The sequence below is a fragment of the Heptranchias perlo genome, chromosome 1, assembly GCF_035084215.1.
Source record: "Heptranchias perlo isolate sHepPer1 chromosome 1, sHepPer1.hap1, whole genome shotgun sequence".
Classification (NCBI taxonomy): Eukaryota; Metazoa; Chordata; class Chondrichthyes; order Hexanchiformes; family Hexanchidae; genus Heptranchias; species Heptranchias perlo.
The window spans coordinates 138,158,005-138,178,192 of record NC_090325.1 but is presented as its reverse complement, the minus strand read 5'-3'; the positions used below and the strand labels follow the sequence as shown (position 1 = coordinate 138,178,192).

The 20,188-nt window shown below is 41.7% G+C and overlaps 1 protein-coding gene across 4 annotated transcripts in view; it reads right to left on the bottom strand.

Moving 5' to 3' along the window:
- Positions 1-20,188, bottom strand: part of LOC137326411 (protein transport protein Sec24B-like) — a 93,053-nt gene that overhangs the window by 35,224 nt on the left and 37,641 nt on the right. For all 4 annotated transcript variants that reach the window (XM_067991468.1, XM_067991495.1, XM_067991477.1 and 1 more), the window contains 8 exons: positions 18,488-18,574; positions 10,833-11,017; positions 8,992-9,176; positions 7,417-7,519; positions 5,829-5,955; positions 3,813-3,922; positions 3,481-3,593; positions 2,885-3,003 (listed from right to left, as the gene is read on the bottom strand). In XM_067991468.1, the coding sequence (XP_067847569.1) occupies positions 2,885-3,003; positions 3,481-3,593; positions 3,813-3,922; positions 5,829-5,955; positions 7,417-7,519; positions 8,992-9,176; positions 10,833-11,017; positions 18,488-18,574 (1,029 nt within the window). The remainder of the gene's footprint in view (positions 1-2,884; positions 3,004-3,480; positions 3,594-3,812; positions 3,923-5,828; positions 5,956-7,416; positions 7,520-8,991; positions 9,177-10,832; positions 11,018-18,487; positions 18,575-20,188) is intronic.

Genomic DNA, 20,188 nt, shown 5'->3' with positions numbered 1-20,188 from the left:
GTTTATAAGGAAAGAGGGGTCAAGGGCTTTTCTTTTGAAGAGGAGGCTTATAAGTTTTTTTTTAAAAAGAGAGGGGGACAATACTCAAGGAGGGAACCGTTTACAATGTCGGATAGCATGGAGGCCAGGAAGGGAAGTTGAGTAACCTGTAGTTTAGTAGGAATGGGGTCAAGGGAGCAAGAGCTGGGTCACATGGACAAGATGAGCTCAGAGAGTGCACTGGGGAAGACAGGAGAAAAAAAAACAGGAAAGATGCAGCACAACAAGTTGATAAAGACACAAAAGAACATACTGGATTTTAGATTGAATAAATAGGGGCACTGAGTAAACCTATACAAATTACACCGCAGTTAGAATATTAGGACAGATTTTCCACTTCACTGCATTCTGGGTAAAATCAGCATTCCCCACAGTGAATAGGAAAAAGGGGCAGAGAGCTGTTAGGCCATATCTCCTCGCCGCCTCGGATTACCTATAGTAAGACACAGGCTCAGTGTTCCCATTATGATGAGGCTGGAGCAGGTGTTCCTGGCCTCCTGCCTCATTTTCCTAGGTTTACAGCTGTTGCAACTGAGATCCAGCATGTGGGTGCCTGAAGATCCTCGTCACAAGAGTCTGCCCGGGGAACACCAAACACCTGGGGGCCTGTGGGAGCAGGCTGAAGAATAAGCAGACAAGTTAGTCTGGAGTATTATGTACAATTTTGGTCTCCTTACCTAAGAAAGGATATACTTGCCATTGAGGAAGTGCAACGAAGATTCACCAGACTGATTCCTGGGATAGCGGGATTGTCGTATGAGGAGAGATCGAGTAGACTAGGCCTCTCAATGAGATCACCTCTCATTCTTCTAAACTCTTTGAGTTTAGAAGAATGAGAGGTGATCTCATTGAAACCTACAAAATTCTTACAGGGCTTGACAGGGTAGATGCAGGGAGGATGTTTCCCCTGGCTGGGGAGTCTAGAACCAGGGATCACAGTCTCAGAATAAGGGGTAGGTCATTTAGGACTGAGATGAGGAGAAATTTCTTCGCTCAGAGGGTGGTGAATCTTTGGAATTCTCTACCCCAGAGGGCTGTGGAGGCTGCGACAACCCTTCCTGCAAGTTGAAGAAGTGAACTGTACTGTCAAATGTAACAAATCCTATCCTGTAAAATTCTATGATTCTACAAGTGTCTAATATTAGTACAACAACAGATCAGGCCTCTGACTCACTCGCTTATGTGGGGTAATGTTTTCAAATACCCTAAAATTACAACTGATATTTTCAGCAATGATGGCTGGCTTGCAGCCCAGGGGAATTTTGCTGCGCAGTTGGACCTGAACAATTTGTTCTCACTTATAAACAGTACAACCATTGGCCCCTTTATTTCCAATTTCCTTTCTTCCCCCTGAATATTTCATAATCTTCCCCCTGAATATTTCATAAACATAAATGTTTAATGCCTTCATTAACCAGGATAGTGAGGGACGTTCTCCCACTTCTCATACCAGCCAAGGACATGACAGACAGAAATATTACTCACACAGATTTTCAATGAGCTTAAACAGATCATTTTAACTAACAGCATTTGAAAGTACTGTACTGGTAAACTCACTGGCACAGGAAACCCTGATGGCATGGATAACAATTCACTTAGCCTTGTAAGCCTTTTTGCACAGATGCTTTCCTTAAAGCCAACAGTGTTATTACAATTGACTGCAGGAATCCTAACTCCTCTAGGCCACCCCTTTCAAGAGCCATTCATCAAATGGGAATTCTGTGATTGTTGTGCAAAATGTGGCTGTACATCAGAGTTAGTGGTTCTTCAATATACAGGGTTCTGATGGGTTTGTCTGTAGAGTCAGGATGTCCAAAAACCAGATTCCTGGGTCAATACAGGATCACGAGAATGATTCTTACTTCTTCCTCTACAATCAAAGAAATAATCTGAACTATGATAGGAAATAGAAAGAAATGCATGCAGTAACTATCTTTGCCTGTGAATTGATAGACAGACAGTGCAGGGCCATCGCCCTTGAGTGCTGAAATTTGGGGAAGAGCTCTGGTAGTCTCTTATTCTGGAACATGGCAATGACCTCTACTTCAGATAATCTTATTTGTTGAAAATAGCACTTCTCACCTTGATGGAGGGTCAATTGTGTGGGCTGGACTTTCCCCCCTACTGAGCATGACTCCAATATCATTCTATGTCCCTTCTAGGCGCTGGGCTGATGAATCCAGTGAGTTAATTTGCACCAGTGTCGTTCCTTTAATGAGATTGGGCACTTATGTCTAAAGATATGTTTTCATACAGTAGTTTTAATTATGCACTATTTCAGTATTCTACTGAAACTTCAGCATTGCACCCATCTCAGTTAAGCACCTGTCAATCCAAAGGTTTTCCTCAACTCAAGCAGTTCCACTAAATACATTTACTAGCAAAACTGGCATTTGATCATGGAGCATTACAACACAAGCACCAGCAGGTATGCTGAAACTAACATAACACCTTTATGAAGTATGTTTTTGGCAGATCCACTGAGCTCAGTTTGAAAATTTGTGCAAATATTAGTCAAATAGTGAAGTTAATTTTACATTTTGAGAGGTGTGTATAACGAAAGACCAATTAGTTGTAAGATGCAGACCAAAATGGCTTTGATTTATAAATTTATAGTGCAATCAGATTAATTTTTCTTAGCTAGCTGAATCATTATTCAACAAAATTGCACTAAAGTTTATGGCTGTACAGAAATCAAATTTTGTTTTACATGTACAATTGTTCAATGACAAAAATGGATTTAAATTAATCTAATATTCCAATCTTCTGAACAGCTTAGTGCCACAATACAAAAAGTGAAGCACAAAGTATGATTACAATTGCAAGACTCGTTTTCAGCTTGTACCTTCGATATCTGACACAATCAACATTTGAGGCTGCGACAACCCTTCCTGCAAGTTGAAGAAGTGAACTGTGCTGTCAAATGTAACAAATCCTATCCTGGTCCTTGAATCCCCAGGTAACCTTAAAGATATATTTATATATATGTGTTAGCACATATAACACTGGCCAGAGCCACAAAATAAGCAGTATAAATTTCTATAATACCAATAAGCTACAAACCACTAAAATGAAAATATTACAATACAGTATCAGATTTCTTCTTAGGCTTGTATTCAAATCTCTCAAATCTACTACATTTAAAGGCTAGACAAGAATTAATGTTAGGAAATTAGTTTAATTCAAAAAAGCTTAAAATGCATTTTAAAGCAAAACCATTTGTTAAAAAGTTTTGAAGTGCTGTCTGTCAATTGGAGTTTTTATGACTATAATTAAAGCACTTATTTTAATTATAACTGTACAAAAGATACCTTCATATTATGTAATTTCAGATTTCATAACTGTATTTCAAATTCTCTGGAAACAAATCGTGAAATAACTATATTCTTACATTTCCATTTATTCACACGTGCACAACCAATTTAAAAAAGGCAGTCTTACTTGTCAAAGTTTTCTAACAATGACTGACAACAAATGTTCAGGTATCCTGATTCCACTGCATTATGGGAAACGTCAAAAACAAAGAGGTAGACAGCAGGTTGAGGAGGTCGCAACTGCAAAGAAAACATTTCGGACATTGAAAGATATGTGATGCAAGCAGTTAGAATTTCAGACTAGAGTTACTATTTTATTGAAACGTTAAAACATTTAAGTCTGTTTCGAAACCTTTTTAACCTGATTACAATATGGTACTGTATATATACAGCACACCTTTACTAATATATACATGGCAATATCTGTTAATTTTGGTTCTCTAGAATGCAGCATTTTACCATATAATCTGAAGAAGCAATGAACTCCACAGTTGCAGTTTGAACCTCTGGTCGTTTGTGTGGTTCACCATAGGAACGCGTCAAAGGATTATACATAAATTCTTCAGGTACTGCAATTTAAAGTAAAGTGAAAGATTTTGTTTAATTTGTAAAATTACAGTACACCTTCTCAAGGGCAATTAGGGATGGGCAATAAATGCCGGCCTCGCCAGCGATGCCCACATCCCATGAACGAATAAAAAAAAAATTTAGTTATTCTAATTTACATAAGTTGTTTCCCAAATGCTAATGATCTCTTTGGCAGACAGGTAAAAGGTACTTTACTCCGCACATGTACTAAGCGACATGAAATTTAATCTAAGAATGACATCAAACCAAAATACAAAGAGCAGCAGACACTGTGCCAAGATCTAGAGCAACCCAAAATGTCCTGCTGCAGGGAAGTGGCCTGAATGAGATATTTAACCCACAGAACGTCCAAGCCCTAGAAACATAACAAAAGTCAAGGAGGAGAAAATGCCATTTGGCCCATCAAAGCTCATCCTTCTAATACCCCAACATAGCCCCTGTTTAAAATATCAGGCAACTTTATTTTACAAGAGATGAACAAATGAATAAGTCATATAATACAGTTACATGTTTATAGTAGATATATTTCCACCTAACTCGACAGGAAATAGCAAAATGATCTTAACCAAGTATTAAGAGAACCTTTTGCAAATAATTTCTCTTCTTGTATTTCTTACCATTATGGGAGTCTGTACTAATCTGTTGGAAGCTTTAAACTGATTTTTTTGCTCTCAGGAGTTTTAAACTGACCAACTCTTCTCAGAGATTTTTCAAATTGACTCCAGATTTAAACAGATTGGGCCGGATCTTACTGGAAAAATAACGACATGTTAACGACACACACGCCGTTATTAATGCGCAAATTGGCCAGCAAATTCAGGGGATTAAGAGATATACCGCGAGTTGTGAATCTCCAGAACTTGTTAACCGATTTATGCCGCTCCGCCGTTTGCTTTGTACAAACTGCATCTCGCCCTTAGTCTCCCTGTTATTTCTAAGAACTTGCTGGATTTGCACATTAATTGCCCATTAAATTCGCCACAGTAAGTTAAATATGGTAATTAAGAGTGTAAGTACCCTTTTAACAATGTGATAATTGTTGATGCAATGCCAATCAATCTCTTTGGCCGAGAAAGGGAACAATTTAAATGGTTCAATCTCAGTCCTGCATGTAGTCAATTGTTTTTAGACATTTAAAAAATGTCAAATTTAAATTCTTTTTCTCACTTTTCCTTTCAGTCTTTTTTTTTCTCTCTCTTAATCCAATCTTTCTTTCCCTCTCTTTATTTCTCTTTCTGTACCTGAGTTGACACTAATTCACCCTTCTTCTCCATCATTCCTCTGTGTCTTTCTCAATCCTTAAATCTCATTGGTTGAGGAGATACACTGTTGGTTCACCAAGGTCTCAGATGCCCCGTTGCCCTCTCCGCACAGTTATCAGCTCGCACTTCCAGCAAGTTATAGTGCAAAAAATGCTAAGCTGAAAAATGACTAACTAATGGCGCGCGTCGCGAGATGTCCCTCTCCAGAAAGTTCTGGCCCAATAGCTCCTTAAATCGCCCAGTAAAGAATTATCAGGACTCTTTGCATTTTAAATAAGTTTGAATTACGAAGCTTGCAACATTGTCTCAAGAATTTGAACTGCAGTTGTTTCTTTTTTAAAAAAACTTCTTGTATACTATGGAGGTAAAGGATCAAGCATCAAACCAAAACTAGGCAGACAAAAATACCACATTTTTGTCACAGAGATAGGCTTACCCCCTCATGGTATGTGGAATGAAAAAGCCACTAATTTTCTCAATATATCCCTTGAGTATTTTAACAGTCCTAAAAACCTTAATTCTAAAATTAAACTTTATCTTCACATGCACAACAATTTAGATTTTTCATATGTTAAGATAACCTCTAATGACGCCAAACCAAGTTGGGTAACATTTGTTAACTTACCATCATTGACTCGATAACACAGATTGCATTTCCACCTCCTTTGATCAAGGAAGGATACAAATGGGTTAATGTACGTTCTGCAGGATCTGCATCTGACAATGGTGCTGGACGTAATCACAGGCAAATGCTAAATCATCGACGAAACCAATCATTAGTATTGAGCAAAAATTCTAGCTTTTTTCATCAATAAAACTTGAAATTTGGTAACAACTGAAATGGAAACGGTAAGAAGCAGCTCCACACACTAGACAAGGCTTATAAAATATTGTTAATGGTACCTCCAGAAAGGAGAATTCATGCATAAGCAGGTTTGGTTGCTCACTTGTCTGTGGAACCCATTAGGCACAATATTCCCCTCGGTGGGTGGCAGTGGTTTTACCAACAATTTTAATGTTGGTTAATCAACTTATGCGAAGCCCTAATTAGTTCCTTTGGCAGAAGTAAATCAATAAAAAATTATAATGTTCACTGAATGATGTATTCCTTGCCCACCGCCTGAATATTAAGAAGCGATGGCTAAAAATCTGAACCTATAAATGTGGGTGGTGGAGGTGCAGCACGTTCCAGATTATTTAGCAAATGTCTACCCTGAAAAAGCATTAAAAAAAACCTGCAAAATGGCTGCTCGAACTTTCCCTTTGGAATGCCACTTCTGCATTTCATTCTGGTTCTCCAAGTAAGGAAAATTTCGATTAGTGCTACAGGAGGCAGAATTGCCCTGTCTATCTTAGGACAAATGAAAAAATATACAGCAGTTAAAGACTTACGCTAACAGGGATTGAAATGTTCCACCTCCTTTAATGCTAAGCGGAGGATTAAAAAGGACAGAGAAAATCCGAGGAAAAACTTTAGACAAATGCTAGCAGTCAAATTTAAATTTCCGTCATTGGGGAGAACAAATAACTGTAAAAATATAGACAAAATACAAGACTGGTGACAGAAAGAGCAATACACAAAAACAGTACGATTATCTAACGAGGTGGGAGCATTAAGTTTCAGCCTTGCATGATGAGCTCTGTCTCCATCGGGGCAGTGTTTCTGGCCATTATAATGGCTGTAGAAACCCAGAAAGTATTATTCATCTGTAATAGAAAAGATAAAGGGAGCTTCGTGCTGGTTTTACCTCCAATGATAGGGATATTAAGAAAAGAGGCCATCTTAGCCAGTGGATCAGGAGTTCTACCATCCACTCCCTTTTTGACTAACCTGGCAAGCAGTAGCTCACTGCTCCCCACTATTATATCATGAAAGTAAAAGTCTAAAACGCAATGTAGACCTATGCAACATCGCTTCTCATGCAAGTGTTCAGGCAGATACTGACATTTTCCTTACAGGTACTTTTCCAAAAACCATTTCACAATTTCCATTCTTCTACTTTCTAACATTCTTGCACGTTGTGGAACAAAGGTCAGTATGGCCTGTCCGCAGCTTTGGCCACAGTAAGAGACAATATAGATTGAATAGGTCATTACTAGCAGCAGTTCTGTATTGAAGGTTTTGAGTATCAATATGGACTTACAGTTGCACCATTAGAGATAGTATGGGGTGAAGAGCACATTATACACACCAAATAAAAAAGTTTGATTACCGTCAGGTCCCTAAAGGGATGTAGTAATAATCCAAGAGGAAGTTTTGCTTTGTTCAGCAAAGCCTGTGTCTGAGGGATATTCATCAGAGTGCACCTGAATAAGCTGAGATAAAAGGAAAAGCATCATAAAAATCAAATCAGGTACTACCCCATTATAGAATAAATCCTAGGGTAAAATATTTTTTCTCAGTATTTCTACTCACTATGCTGCTTTAGTGATTACTTTTGTTTTTAGTATTACATATGCAAGGCAAACAGGGTAGATATATTTACTCTTATGTGCCTCAACACATGCCCATAATTGAGAGGGTAGAATTGGGTATGGGGTAAATACAGCCATTTTGAAAATTTTACATTGGCCATTTCTCATTTCTTGTAGGGCCTTTAAAAAGCCAGCAGATATAAAAGATACCTTATTCCATCGGTCTGGATTTGATTCAAACCCAGGTCCCACAGCTGCAGGCCAAACTCTAGCCCAGAAAGGAGGAGTTCAATGCCCTAGATCCAAGACTGGTCAGGAGACTATTGTAATGACTCTGGTCCAAAGGAATTGATTTAACACCAATTTGAAGATTTTAGGATGTGGTTGACAAGGAGATCTATTATCAGTGATGGGATAGAAAGAACTATTAATGTAGCTCATAACCTGAAATACTGTGGCTGTATGTACACCTTTCTTAAAAGGGTGATCTTCTCACATGATCACAGCAAAATCCTGTTTGAACACAGAGGTTAAACGAATAAGGGAAGATTTTTTTCCTTTCTAAGGAAATATTTCATTTCTAAATTTATAGTTCTAACCAGATCATCTATGTCATCTAGTCCTACCCAAGGTCTCTGCAAAGCTCAGAAAGATGAATCGTCATGTAAATCTTGTACTTCAAAAGCAATCCAATCCTTTGTAGTAATCATTTAATCCTCAAGTGCCAGTTATTGCACTTGAGTCAAACACTGAGTCAAACATATTGAACTGCACTTTATTTAACAAGCCATTTTCAAAATGTGGAGCACAGCAAAAATACTGATTGTCATTGATCAGTTTGGGAGTTCTGCATCTTCAGGTTCAGTTGGAAAGTGGAACGAACAATACCAAGCATCAGAATGTCAAACAATTTTACCTTTGGAATACCACAATTTACTCCCATGCCTTCTTTATTATTCTGAGCTTTGCACAGAGTGGGTAGAATCAGAGGCAGCACTCAATTTGCACACAAATATAAACATCCACCGCTGGAATTACAAAACTTTGCAAATATAATCACACATCATAAATTGGTGTATAGGTCACATCTACACAAAGGTTATTATGGCTTGCAGACCTGGGAATGCAACATTTGCAGCAGTACAATTACATTTTTTCCAGCTAGTGATGTGTGTAACCAATATACTGGATTTTACAATGGCAAAAAAAAAATTATTTTAGCATGGAGAAGAACATAAAATGCACAATCTTAATGAAATACAGAAACTGTATCCCCAGAGAATATAGTGTTGATCAGAGTTAAGGAACAAATACCTGTGTAAACATGCTTTACTCGTAAGAGCACATAAGGCTGTAGGTAATAATTGACTTACTCTGGGTTGCAGTTGAGCTTTCTCAGTTCTGGACTTAAATTGGATTGAGGGCTCTGGATTGGGACAGGTGGAAGAATATTCCGTTCTTGAAGCAGACTGACTTGCTTCAGAGCTTCTGCCTGCCGGTTATTCTGAAAGGTTAGCCCCTCCATGGTCGACGACAGCTGATTAACACTGGTAAAAGGCTGCAATTCGAAAAAAAGATTTGCGTCTGGTTTTAAGTTTTAAACTTTAGCATTCTTTTTCCTATTTAAACTAAAAGATAATGTAAAAAACATTTAATTTTACACAAGCTCTTTAATATTAATTAATTTTACCATTATTGAAATATTTAACTTATTTACTGAAAAACCTGTTAGAATATCTAAACGCCCAAAAACATTAAGAGGATGCTGCAGTTACAATCCAAAACAACGGCGTAGTAAATGAACTAGAAACAACTTTCTGCAAGCAACTCTGTTTTTGCAAGAAATTTTCAAAATAAATTCAGGTCACTAAAAATTAGCATACAGAATATTCTATTGAAACAACTAGTTTCAAAATGATGTTAGATTTAATCTTGATATAATGATTAGCCATGCCAGATTTGTTCTTGTGAACAAGCCAGGGTCAAGCAGATTACTTACTAAAAACACGACCCAGATTTTCAAAGCTTTTACTAGTAAGCAAATTAATTTACAACATCCAAGTCCAGTGCACCATGAAGATGCATTTCCAGTCTAGATGTGACAAAAGCACGTGCACAATATCAAACCTCTTTCTGCAGTGGGGGCGAGGGAGAGGGGGGTGTGGAGAAGAGATTGTTTCAATGCAAATCTGATGCATCTCCGTGGACAAGGGCTACTTTCAAACCAACTTTTCGAACAAAGAGACAGACGAAATGAGATAAACCAACTGTGTGTGTCCTAAAGCTGTTTAATAGAAGAATGCTGAAATGCAGATCCAATGTATTTTTGGGCTATGATGTTGCCACTCCCTCAGTGAAAACACCCTTAATATATAAATATAAATGTTTCTACATTGTTGTGCAACTTTGGACAGTTCTAGCAATTGCCCCTGCTATCTACCAGTACTTATGAGAAATTATCTAAGTCAATAACCAAGAGCCCATCTCTAAAGCATCACGAAGTGGACTGGCTTCTCACTCTCAAGGAACCTGCTTTTTGAGTACTGCTGGAATGCCACTCAGTCCTTATTCCTCTCGTAGTACCCCCGTGATTTGGATACCAGTGTTCGAAATGTAGCAATTGGATTAACCAGCTTTGGTATCTAGCAATATGCGAGTCCTTCCATTTGGCACAACGATTTTATGTGCACTGAGCAAATAGCATATATGTCGTTTATAATCCAGAGTACACATTGCATAGAATTTACAGCACAGAAACAGGCCATTCAGTTTGACAGTTCTATGCCGGTGTTTATGCTCCACTTGGAGCCTCCTCCCACCTTACTTCATCTCACCTATCAATACATCCCTCTATTCCTTTCTCCATTATGTACTTATCTAGCCTCACCTTAAATGCATCTCAACACATGTTTTTCTGGATCCATTAACTTACAAAATACTGGATAGTAAGGAACTGGCATTTGCAAAATTGAGGGTAAATAACTGATCGCAGCTTTCGAATAGAACAGTAGGCCCCTGCAACTCCCACAGAAGATGAAGAAAGATATACTCACCAAAATGTCTCCCACATTGACAGAAAATACCAAAAGGTGCAAAAGTCCACCCCCTTCCCCACAGCATAACCTGAGGTTTTTTGGGGGCAGGTGAGGGAGGTTAAGAAGAGGCTGCATTGAGATAGATAGTCTTTTGATGCAGCTGAAAAAAAAACTCCTACCCGAGTAAACTGCTGAGGTCCCGGAGAATATCCTGGGCCAGTGGGCTGTCCCACAGAATGCGAAGGAGAAGCTACGTTCTGGTAAGCTGGTTGGAGAGTTGGATATGCATAACCAAATGGCTTAGTACTCATCAGTGAACGTGGGTCAGCAGGAGCAGGGGCTGTAGTGGCTAAAGATGAGGAGTCTGCAAAAATGAAACATGAATTTACAACTGCCATAAAATATAAAGAAAGAAATTGCATTTATATAGCACCTTTCACAATCTCAAGATCAATGCACTTCAACACCAATGAAGCACTTTTGAAGTATAGTCACTGTTGTAATGTAGGGAAACACGCCAGTCAATTTGTGCACAGCAAGTCCCACAATCAGCAATGAAATAATGACCAAATAATCTATTTTAGTGATGTTGGTTGAAGGATAACCAGAACATCGGGGAGAGGCAGCATGTGCAACCAACTAACAGTGAAAGGTTTCCTGTATTCGAGGCTTTATTTGAAAAGTTATCATATAAATCTGTAGTAAATTTGGGGAAGTTTGAGCCATAAATGTTCAGCACCGGTAGTTTTGTCATGAATGATTTAGATAAGGACATAAATAGACCCGTTCTTAAATTCACAGAAATGTGCACAGGAATGAGTAATTTAGAACAAATCAATAGGCTTCGGTCTAATCTAGTCAAGTTAGAGGAATGGGCATATGGTGGACATGTTGGAGGTTAAAGTAAACAGCGAGTGGCAGGCAAGAGCTGTCGAAGGGAAGGAGGATGGGTGTGAAGAAAGGAGACTGTAGATCAGATATGGAGCAAAGTTAGGATATCTTTTTGTTTTTCTATCTTTGCTGTGCTAAATGGACAATGAAGTGGGAAACTGCAGTTGTGGCTGAAAGGGAGTTTAATTTTTTTTACCTGCTGCCTGAACGGTTACTTTCAGAGTAGAAACAGTGAAACAATCAGAAAATTGGGACATAAGCCTACTATGAAAGCATGGATTTTAAAATTAACGGGAGCCTTCTGGGAGCATGCACGTAGCCCTTATATAGCTAGACGTACAGGAGAATATTGCCACTCATATGTATGTCCGTATAGAGCATCTAGACTCGAACACACCAAAGCTCAGTTTGATAGGGAGGATTTTCCTATTTATTTATATTTTTGGCCATTCTATGTGTATCAAGAGAGTTGTTTAACAATGTTGCACCTCAATTTGAACTATTCATTTGGGTAAATACAATTACTGGTGTTTATTCTTTACAGTAACTGCATACAACAAAAGTGGCAAAAATGTAGTGTGTAGATGTGCAAAGTAGCTTTGTAAAATATAAGTGGTACTGGTTCTGCATAAATGACTAAAGAGACAGCTCATCCTGCAGAACAGAGCAATTCAGACTATCCAGATGATTTATAAAATAATCATAGTTACATGCAGATGTACCATATTGAAAATCTATCTGAAGTACACCTTCGTTCCACCGTTTTAACAATACTTATGATATTTCCATAAGCATACATATATCCCTTAATATTATGATGTGGAGATGCCGGTGATGGACTGGGGTTGACAATTGTCAACAATTTTACAACACCAAGTTATAGTCCAGCAATTTTATTTTAAATTCACAAGCTTTCGGAGGCTACCTCCTTCCTCAGGTGAACGATGTGGAAATATTACCCTTAATATTACACCTTGAAGGGAAGGGGAGGGAACTGGGTTGTGAGTTACAAAGCTTTTTAACAAAGAATTCCCCACTCCTCTCCTGAAGGTATTGACTCATGCTTGGGAAAGCTTTCCTGGGTGCCCCAGCCCTCCTGTTTCTTGATCAAGTGGCAATTCTTCATTTGCAAGTCCAGATGGTAAGCATCATGTCATGAAATGCATCGCAGCTGAGCCTCAATTCTGGCCTCCTCTGATGTTCATGCACGTCCTCTTGTCAGCAGGGGCCATTGAATAGCGATCAGGAGAGAGGCTGAGTTTTCTCCCCTTCCCTAGCCCAAAGGTACGGAGACCAATGGCAACACCGCAGCTGAGATCAACTAATTCTCAGAGTGGGAATCAAACCTGGACCTTCTGGTTTTATTATACTGGGTAATGCCATTACCCACTAGGCCTTTGGGCAGCCCTGCTAATCCTTTAATATTAAACCTCACTGAGGGGAACTGGGTGATGAAGTGGTTACAACATTATTCTTTCAACTCTGGGGCCATGTTCAAATCCAGCCCAGAATGATTAGATGAAATTCTCTTTCTCTGCTATCCGCAAGGGTCCTACATGAAAGGACCTGGTGCAGTTTCAACCAAGTTCCCAGGGGATAAAATTGTTCCTAATTCATTAGTAATTGATGCTAATTTAGCAATTGGAGAGGCTGCAGAAATGGGTGACGGCTGTAAAAATGCAACAGGAGTTTTTCCTGAGGTTGGAGGGAATGCACATTGTTGGTGAAGCGTAGAGGGATTTCTACTTTGCAACCGGTTGTGCTATTCCTCAGTTAGGAGCATTTAATGTAGAGACCGAATCCTGAAATGGAAAGTGTTTTATCTCCAGCGTAAATATCCCACACCATGATAAGCACAGAAAAATAAAAACAATACTAAACCTTGCTCATTATGCCAAATGGACAAATGGGTGACATTACTTTTAGTCTCAGACATCCCCCCAACTACATCTTAAATGAACCAAGTCTGAGTGGACAATATGAAATCATGGGGTCAATTTTCAGATGGCTAAGCGGGTGCGTTCGTGGCGGGGGGGCTCCTAAAATTGGGGATTCCCGGAGCAGGTCCGGAGCCCACCTCCAACCCGCCCACTTCCGGGTTCCCCAATGACATGAAAGCCGGCAGGATCCCACTTAAGATCATTATCTGGGTACTTGAGGTCGTTTACAGACCTCATTAGTTGGAGGTTTTAGGAGGATTCGGATTTTGGACTACCCAGAGCATGTTTCCCATGCTGAGGGAAACACTCCGGGCTCGATGTTACCAGGCTTGCGGGTTTCCGGCGGGTTGGGTTTCGGGAGCGTGGTCAACACGCTCGGTGAAATTAGTGGGTTGCCCGCGCGATCGTAGCAGGCAACACACTAATAGGAATCAATTACCTGCTCCTCCGGGGTCCGCGCTGCTGGTCTGTGCATCGGGCGGGCTGCGCATGCGCAGTACGATCTGTCAGCTGGAGGCTCTCTAGTTAAAGGGGCAGTCCTCCACTGACAGATGCTGCAACCAATGGAACAAATTGCAGCATGGAGCAGCCCAGGGGGAAGGCTGCTCCCAGTTTAATGATGCCTCACCCCAGGTATCATCAGATGGGGTGAGGAGGAGGGCGAAGACAGAGATCTTCCACCCGGCGGGCGGGAGGAAGCGGCCAGCCTCTGCCACCAAGGCCTGGCTCGAGGTGGCAGAGGGGGTCACCTGCGCAACCAACATATCGCCCACCTGCATACAGTGCAGGAGGCGCTGCAATGACCTCAGTAGGTCAGCCACAGTGAGAACACGAAGTCTTTCCCCTACACTCCGTCTGCCACAACACTGCCCCAACCCCACATCTCCTTCGGCACCGCCAACACTACTCTGTCACATCACCCCTCATACCCACTCAAACCCCATCCTCATCTTACCTCCACCTACTCACCTCGCCAGTACTCATCCTGCCACTAACACGCGACCCAATCCTCATACAATCTCATGGCTCTATCCCATACTCATCCTCTCGTGCATCTCCCTCACGGCCAGCCTCACTCAACCTGCCACCACCTGTGCTGCAGCCACAGGGCATGCATCACATATGTGCAGTAGGCAGCGTAAGGCAAATGTTTCGTGAGCATGAAGGGGGTGCACAAGGGTGTCGGAGGGTTTGCCATGGGTGTTACCTATATTGAATTTCAGAGCAACAAACAGCACACATTAGATTGGCACCACCACTGCCATGTCTCCGCGAATCCTGTCCGTTGTGTCCAATAATGCCCGCTCCTGGGTATCACTATGAGGACCCACCACTGATGCCACCCATCGTGTTACTGCAGAATAGGTGCAGGTGTATTTGCAGGGCTCTTCCGCGCAGACGACTGAGAGACATCGGCGGTGTCGCCGGCTGCACCCTGGAAGGATGCGGAGGAGAAGTTGTGGAGGGCAGTGGTGACTTGGACAGCGACAGGTAAGCAGTTGGTGCTGGGGCCAGCCAGGAGCAGCTCGGCATGAAACAGCCTGCAGACCTCCATGACGACATGTCGAGCGAATCTGCGCCTCCGTGTGCACTGCTGCTCGGAGAGGTCCGGGGAGCTGCGCCTCGGTCTGTGGACCCTGTGGCGAGGGTAGTGCCCTCTGCGATGCGTCTCTCTCTGCGGGAGCCCTCCCTCCTGCTGTGCAGGTGGGCGTGCAACAACACCGTGTTGGGGGGCTCCACGTCTCTGCGGCGGACGGCGTGGACTGCGAGGCTGGTCATGCTGTTCGTCCTCCGAGGGTGTCCACGCACCACCCATCTGGCAGGTGTTGGTCTGAGGGGTTGTGCAGGGTAGGTGGGTGGTTCCTCGGACTGGGGCTGCGGTTTCGTGTCGGTCTGTCCTCTGGCTTGGCGGGGGGTGGTGGGGGGCAGGGGTTGCCCTATGTGACGCGGTGGCCTCCTGCGTGGGTGAGGGCTCTCCCCCGTGGAGTGCACCTTGGCACCTGCCACAGGCTGCTGGCTGCAACACGCCTGGTTGGAGAGAGACTGTTTCCCCCAGTGTGTGAAACACTCTGCGATGCAGGTAAAATCCCACACTTCCTCTTTTGACAGCTGATTCAGCTCATTAACTGACCTCAACAAGCAAGGTAAGTACTCTCAAGTGGAACCCCGCTGGCTTTAATTGCCTGCGGGATTCCCACCAGTGGGGGCCACGCACGCAGCCCCGCACGTCATCGGGGAACCCGGAAGTGGTCGGGATCGCGGCGCGATCTGGTCACGTGACCGCATATCGGGATTTTCGGGGCCCCCCCCGCTGGAAACCCGACCCTAAAATCGAGCCCTCCCTGTTTAAACAGACATGTTGCAGCCAGCAGCCAGTGGCAGCTGCAAAGGTCCATTTAACAGGTGCGGGGTAAACGCTCATTCATTACAGCAGGGCACTCTGTCACCTCAGTCAAAGTTTTGCCTGCCACACCGTTGTCTCCACACTTCAAATTATTAAATCATACCCTAAACTCTGCTGTCCAAGCACATTTACCTACTTTGTGGACCCCCTCACACTCACACCATCAGGATGGGGGGGGGGGGGTCCATTGCTGCATTCACCACGCCATTGGAGGACGAGCAACATCACCAGCCTCGCCAGGCATGCCGTCCACCTCTGTCACGTGGAGCTACACAACACAGTGCTGAGCAACAGGCACCTGCACAAAGTATTCATGCAACTACACATACACCCACTGTGGGGTGACCCAATGGGTGGCATCAAGGGTGTTCATGGAGAACCTCATGAAAGCATTATTGCACAAGCCAGTCAAGAATGGCCAAGACGCGGCAGTAGTGGTGACAGTATAATATATTTGATTTCTGATCAACTCACATTATGTAAGTAAAAACCATGACAAACCCTCAAACACCCTTGTGCATCCCCTTCATGCTCACGACACGTTTCCCTTACGCTTCCTACTACACATACGTGATACATGCCCTGTGGCTGCAGCACAGGTGGTGGCAGGTGGGGTGAGGCTGACCGTGAAAGAGATGCATGAGAGGGTGAGTATGAGATAGAGCCATGAGATTGTATGAGGATTGGGTTGAGTGGTAGTGGTGGGATGAGTACTGGTGAGGTGAGTAAGTGCAGGTAAGATGAGGATGAGCTTTGAGTGGGTGTGAGGAGTGATGTGATAGAGTAGTGTTGGCAGTGCAGAAGGAGATGTGGGGTGGGGGTGGTGATGTGGCAGACGGAGTGTAGGGCAATGAGTAAGTGTACTCACTTCGGCTGACCTACTTGGGTCATTGAAGCACCTCCTGCACTGTATGCAGGTGCGTGATATGTTGGTAGTGCAGGTGACCTCCTCTGCCACCTCGAGCCAGGCCTTCTTGGTGGCCGAGGCAAACCATTTCCTCCCGTCCGCCGGGGAGAAGATCTCTGTCCTCCTCACCCCATCCAGTAGGACCTGGAGTGAGGCATCATTAAACCTGAGAGCAGCCTTCCCCCTGGGCTGCTCCATGCTGTAATTTTGGCTCCTTTCTGCAGCATCAGTCAGTGGAGGGTTGCCCCTTTAAATCGGGCTCCTCCAGCTGACAGCCTATGATGCGGGTGCGCAGTCCGTCCGCTGCGCAGCTTTCCAGCGTGAAACCCGGAAGCAAAGGTAAGTGGCTTCAATTTACTTGCGATCGCGTGAGGAACCCACCGATTTTATTGGGCGGGTTACCCACGCGCCCAGTCGACCCCCCCCCGCTGCAACCCGCCTCCCTCCTAATATCAGGCCCCATGACTTCACAGAAAAACTACAGTGGGAAAGGATGAACACCTTCAATATAATGCACTGGAAGACCCAAAAGAGCAAGTCCTTGTTGGGTTCAGTAATAAAATTAAGGGTACTTCTCTAATGAGTAGGGGATTTGAAATTAAACATACTCTTCTTCCCCCCTCCAAAGTGAAGAGTCTGCTCCTCCTTTTAAAGCTATCATGTGATAATAAAGTTATTGACAGGTTTATTAATGCTACAACTTTAGTACGTTTTTGTGCTCGTTCACTTCATTGCAAAACTTTGACGCACCCTCAGCAGAGAACATAACTGTTCGAAACTGAGCTGATAATTTTTTGCAACTCCTCAAGCCTGTACATTAACACATTGTTGTATTTTGTTCAAACATGAATAGGTTATAGCCAAATATTTTTAGGTGTTGATTGAAAATTTCCTCATCAATTTATACATTTTAATTATTTCTTTAGAAAGAGAGAGTCAAACTGCATTATTCACCAGCAGATCTGCAAAGGTCAACTTCATACCCAAACAAAGCAAGAATAATTTCTTTCTAAATTACACATTCTTTGGTCTATTAGAGCGAACAGTGAGTCAAAAAGCTGCAGCCATTTGAAAACGTTTGTGTTTTGGTGCTGCAAAAGTAAAATGTCACGGAATAGGTATCTGAAAATGAGCTCCATATGCACTGTGCACAATTTTACTCATTTACAAATGAAGCATCAGATTCAACTCTGAATATTAGACACATAACAAAAGAAAGTGCGTGAAATGAGTTCAGGTGGTCGCAAAGCAGCAGTTGTGAACTTGGGCCCTAGTGGCACAGAACTGCCCCATACTCGGTAGTAATTGGCAACCACACTCAAGGAGACCACATGATGGCTGTGGTGGAAATGGTCACATTGTGTATTAGGGAACACTCTTGAGGTTGGAGCTAAGCAACATTGTTGGGGGTAGCGTAGAACCAGCTTTGCTCTGTATTTAATCATGCAAATACCTGATCCAAGAGTCCGAAATTGAAAGTTAACTTTCAGTTCAAAATTCACAACATTTTTTTTAATAAAAGCTTGAAAGAAAGGTTGTTTTTGTTTTATCATGATACAGAAAGAGCTGACCATTAACTACAGGCAATGAATACTTTAGAAGGAATGTGCAAAAAGATTAGGTCTGGAAAGCAGCACAGTTCTCTACAATTGGTACATATACTGCTCTCTGCTAACCAAAACAAAAAGTCACCTTGGCAGCTTCCACCTTCCAAAGCATCGTAGTTGTTGGGAAGTGAAGTATTAGTGGATGATGATGAGGAAGAGGAGGAATCCACACCTAGAAAAAATCAAAATGTGTCACGCATCCACAGAAAAAAGCCCCACGCAGGGCTAGAATTAAAATGCATGTATACAGGGGAATATCCTAAGTTAAAATATAGATGAAACTGTACCCAGCAGCTTCCTTTTCACAAAGTAATATCTCGTCTCTTGTTCATCAGAACAAATATAATTTCATTTTCAGGTTTTAACTGTGTGCAGCATTGAAAACAACCGTACACCTTAGGAAATAGTCTAATTTTCATGTGAGCTATCAACTCGTCACAATATTTTGTACAGTAAGAAATGCAAAATAACTAATGCAGTCTCTCAACATTTTACTTCTTTATAACTATAATTTATACTACAGTCTGTAAAAGCAATTCTGTGTACGCCACTGTAAACATTCACATATACAATGTGAAAACGCTAAATGAAAACCCCAGCTGTTAATGATCATTCCATTTTGTTGTAACGGCTACTTGTCTCAGGAAACTTCCTTGAACAGCAAGTCACAGAAATATAAATCAGTCTACTGGACTAAAAGGCAAAATATGGAATTTATCTTTTTTTAAAATGCCAAAAAATAGAAATTGTTGTAATATTTTATACTGTTGGCTTTTTATAACTATAATAGCTAAAAGTAATTTTAGGTTAGTCATAATACTCTGCATACCACAGTTGACAATCTAAATTGGAGGAGGATATTTTGGGCACTTGAGTTGATCAGTTTACAAGCATTATTTCTATCAAGTTCTCCCCTACCCAATGTTCCTCTTTCATCTCTCCTCAGCTAAAGTCAAGAATTGATGCTGCAGCCTAGTATCGTGGGCACCTGCAGCCCTCATGTATTTCATCATGTTCCATTCTACATAGACAGAGTGTTCAGCCATGGGATGTAACATAGCTGAGTCTCATTTGATATTCATGCATGTGCATTTTCAAGCAAGGTCAATGGAGAGCAATCAGGAGTGAGAAGCTGATAACTTTTCCCATCTTGAGACAGAGGAGGTGACAAAACTGGGGATAATGGGTTAGAAGATTGCCACTCAAAAAAAAAACTGTAAAAATGGACATAAAAGCAACTGAATTCTTTGGATTGCAGCACTCTTACTCCCAGATTGGTTGAGATTGGTTAAAGTGGTTCAAGTTTGGTATCACATTTGTGAACTTCCAGGTCTGAATGGTTCAGTACCACATCACTGCTGTTTTAAGCAAACCAAATTCTTTCTGTTGCGTAAGGTTGTATCGCATTCTTTGGTAATTTGCATACAGATATTAGGTCAACAATACCTCAGTCTAGAAACTGAATTTAAGGCACAGTTATTATCTATGCAAATATAATGCAAGAACTTTTTTTTTAATAACATGCAATGGAAATTTGCATACATATTATTTGTGACGGTATAATTTTTAAAGTATTGACAGAGAAAAACATATTTGTAGAATTCAGTCTTCACAACAGCGTTGATATTCCTAAACACATTATCACCAACAAAGAAGATTCCCCCCCTCCAAAATTTGTTTATTAATCATTTTGATTCAGTTAGAACCAGTGACTTACACCATATGGCTAAACATGTCAAGTAACTTACAGTAACAAATTTTAATGCTCAACATCTTCAATTTTCAA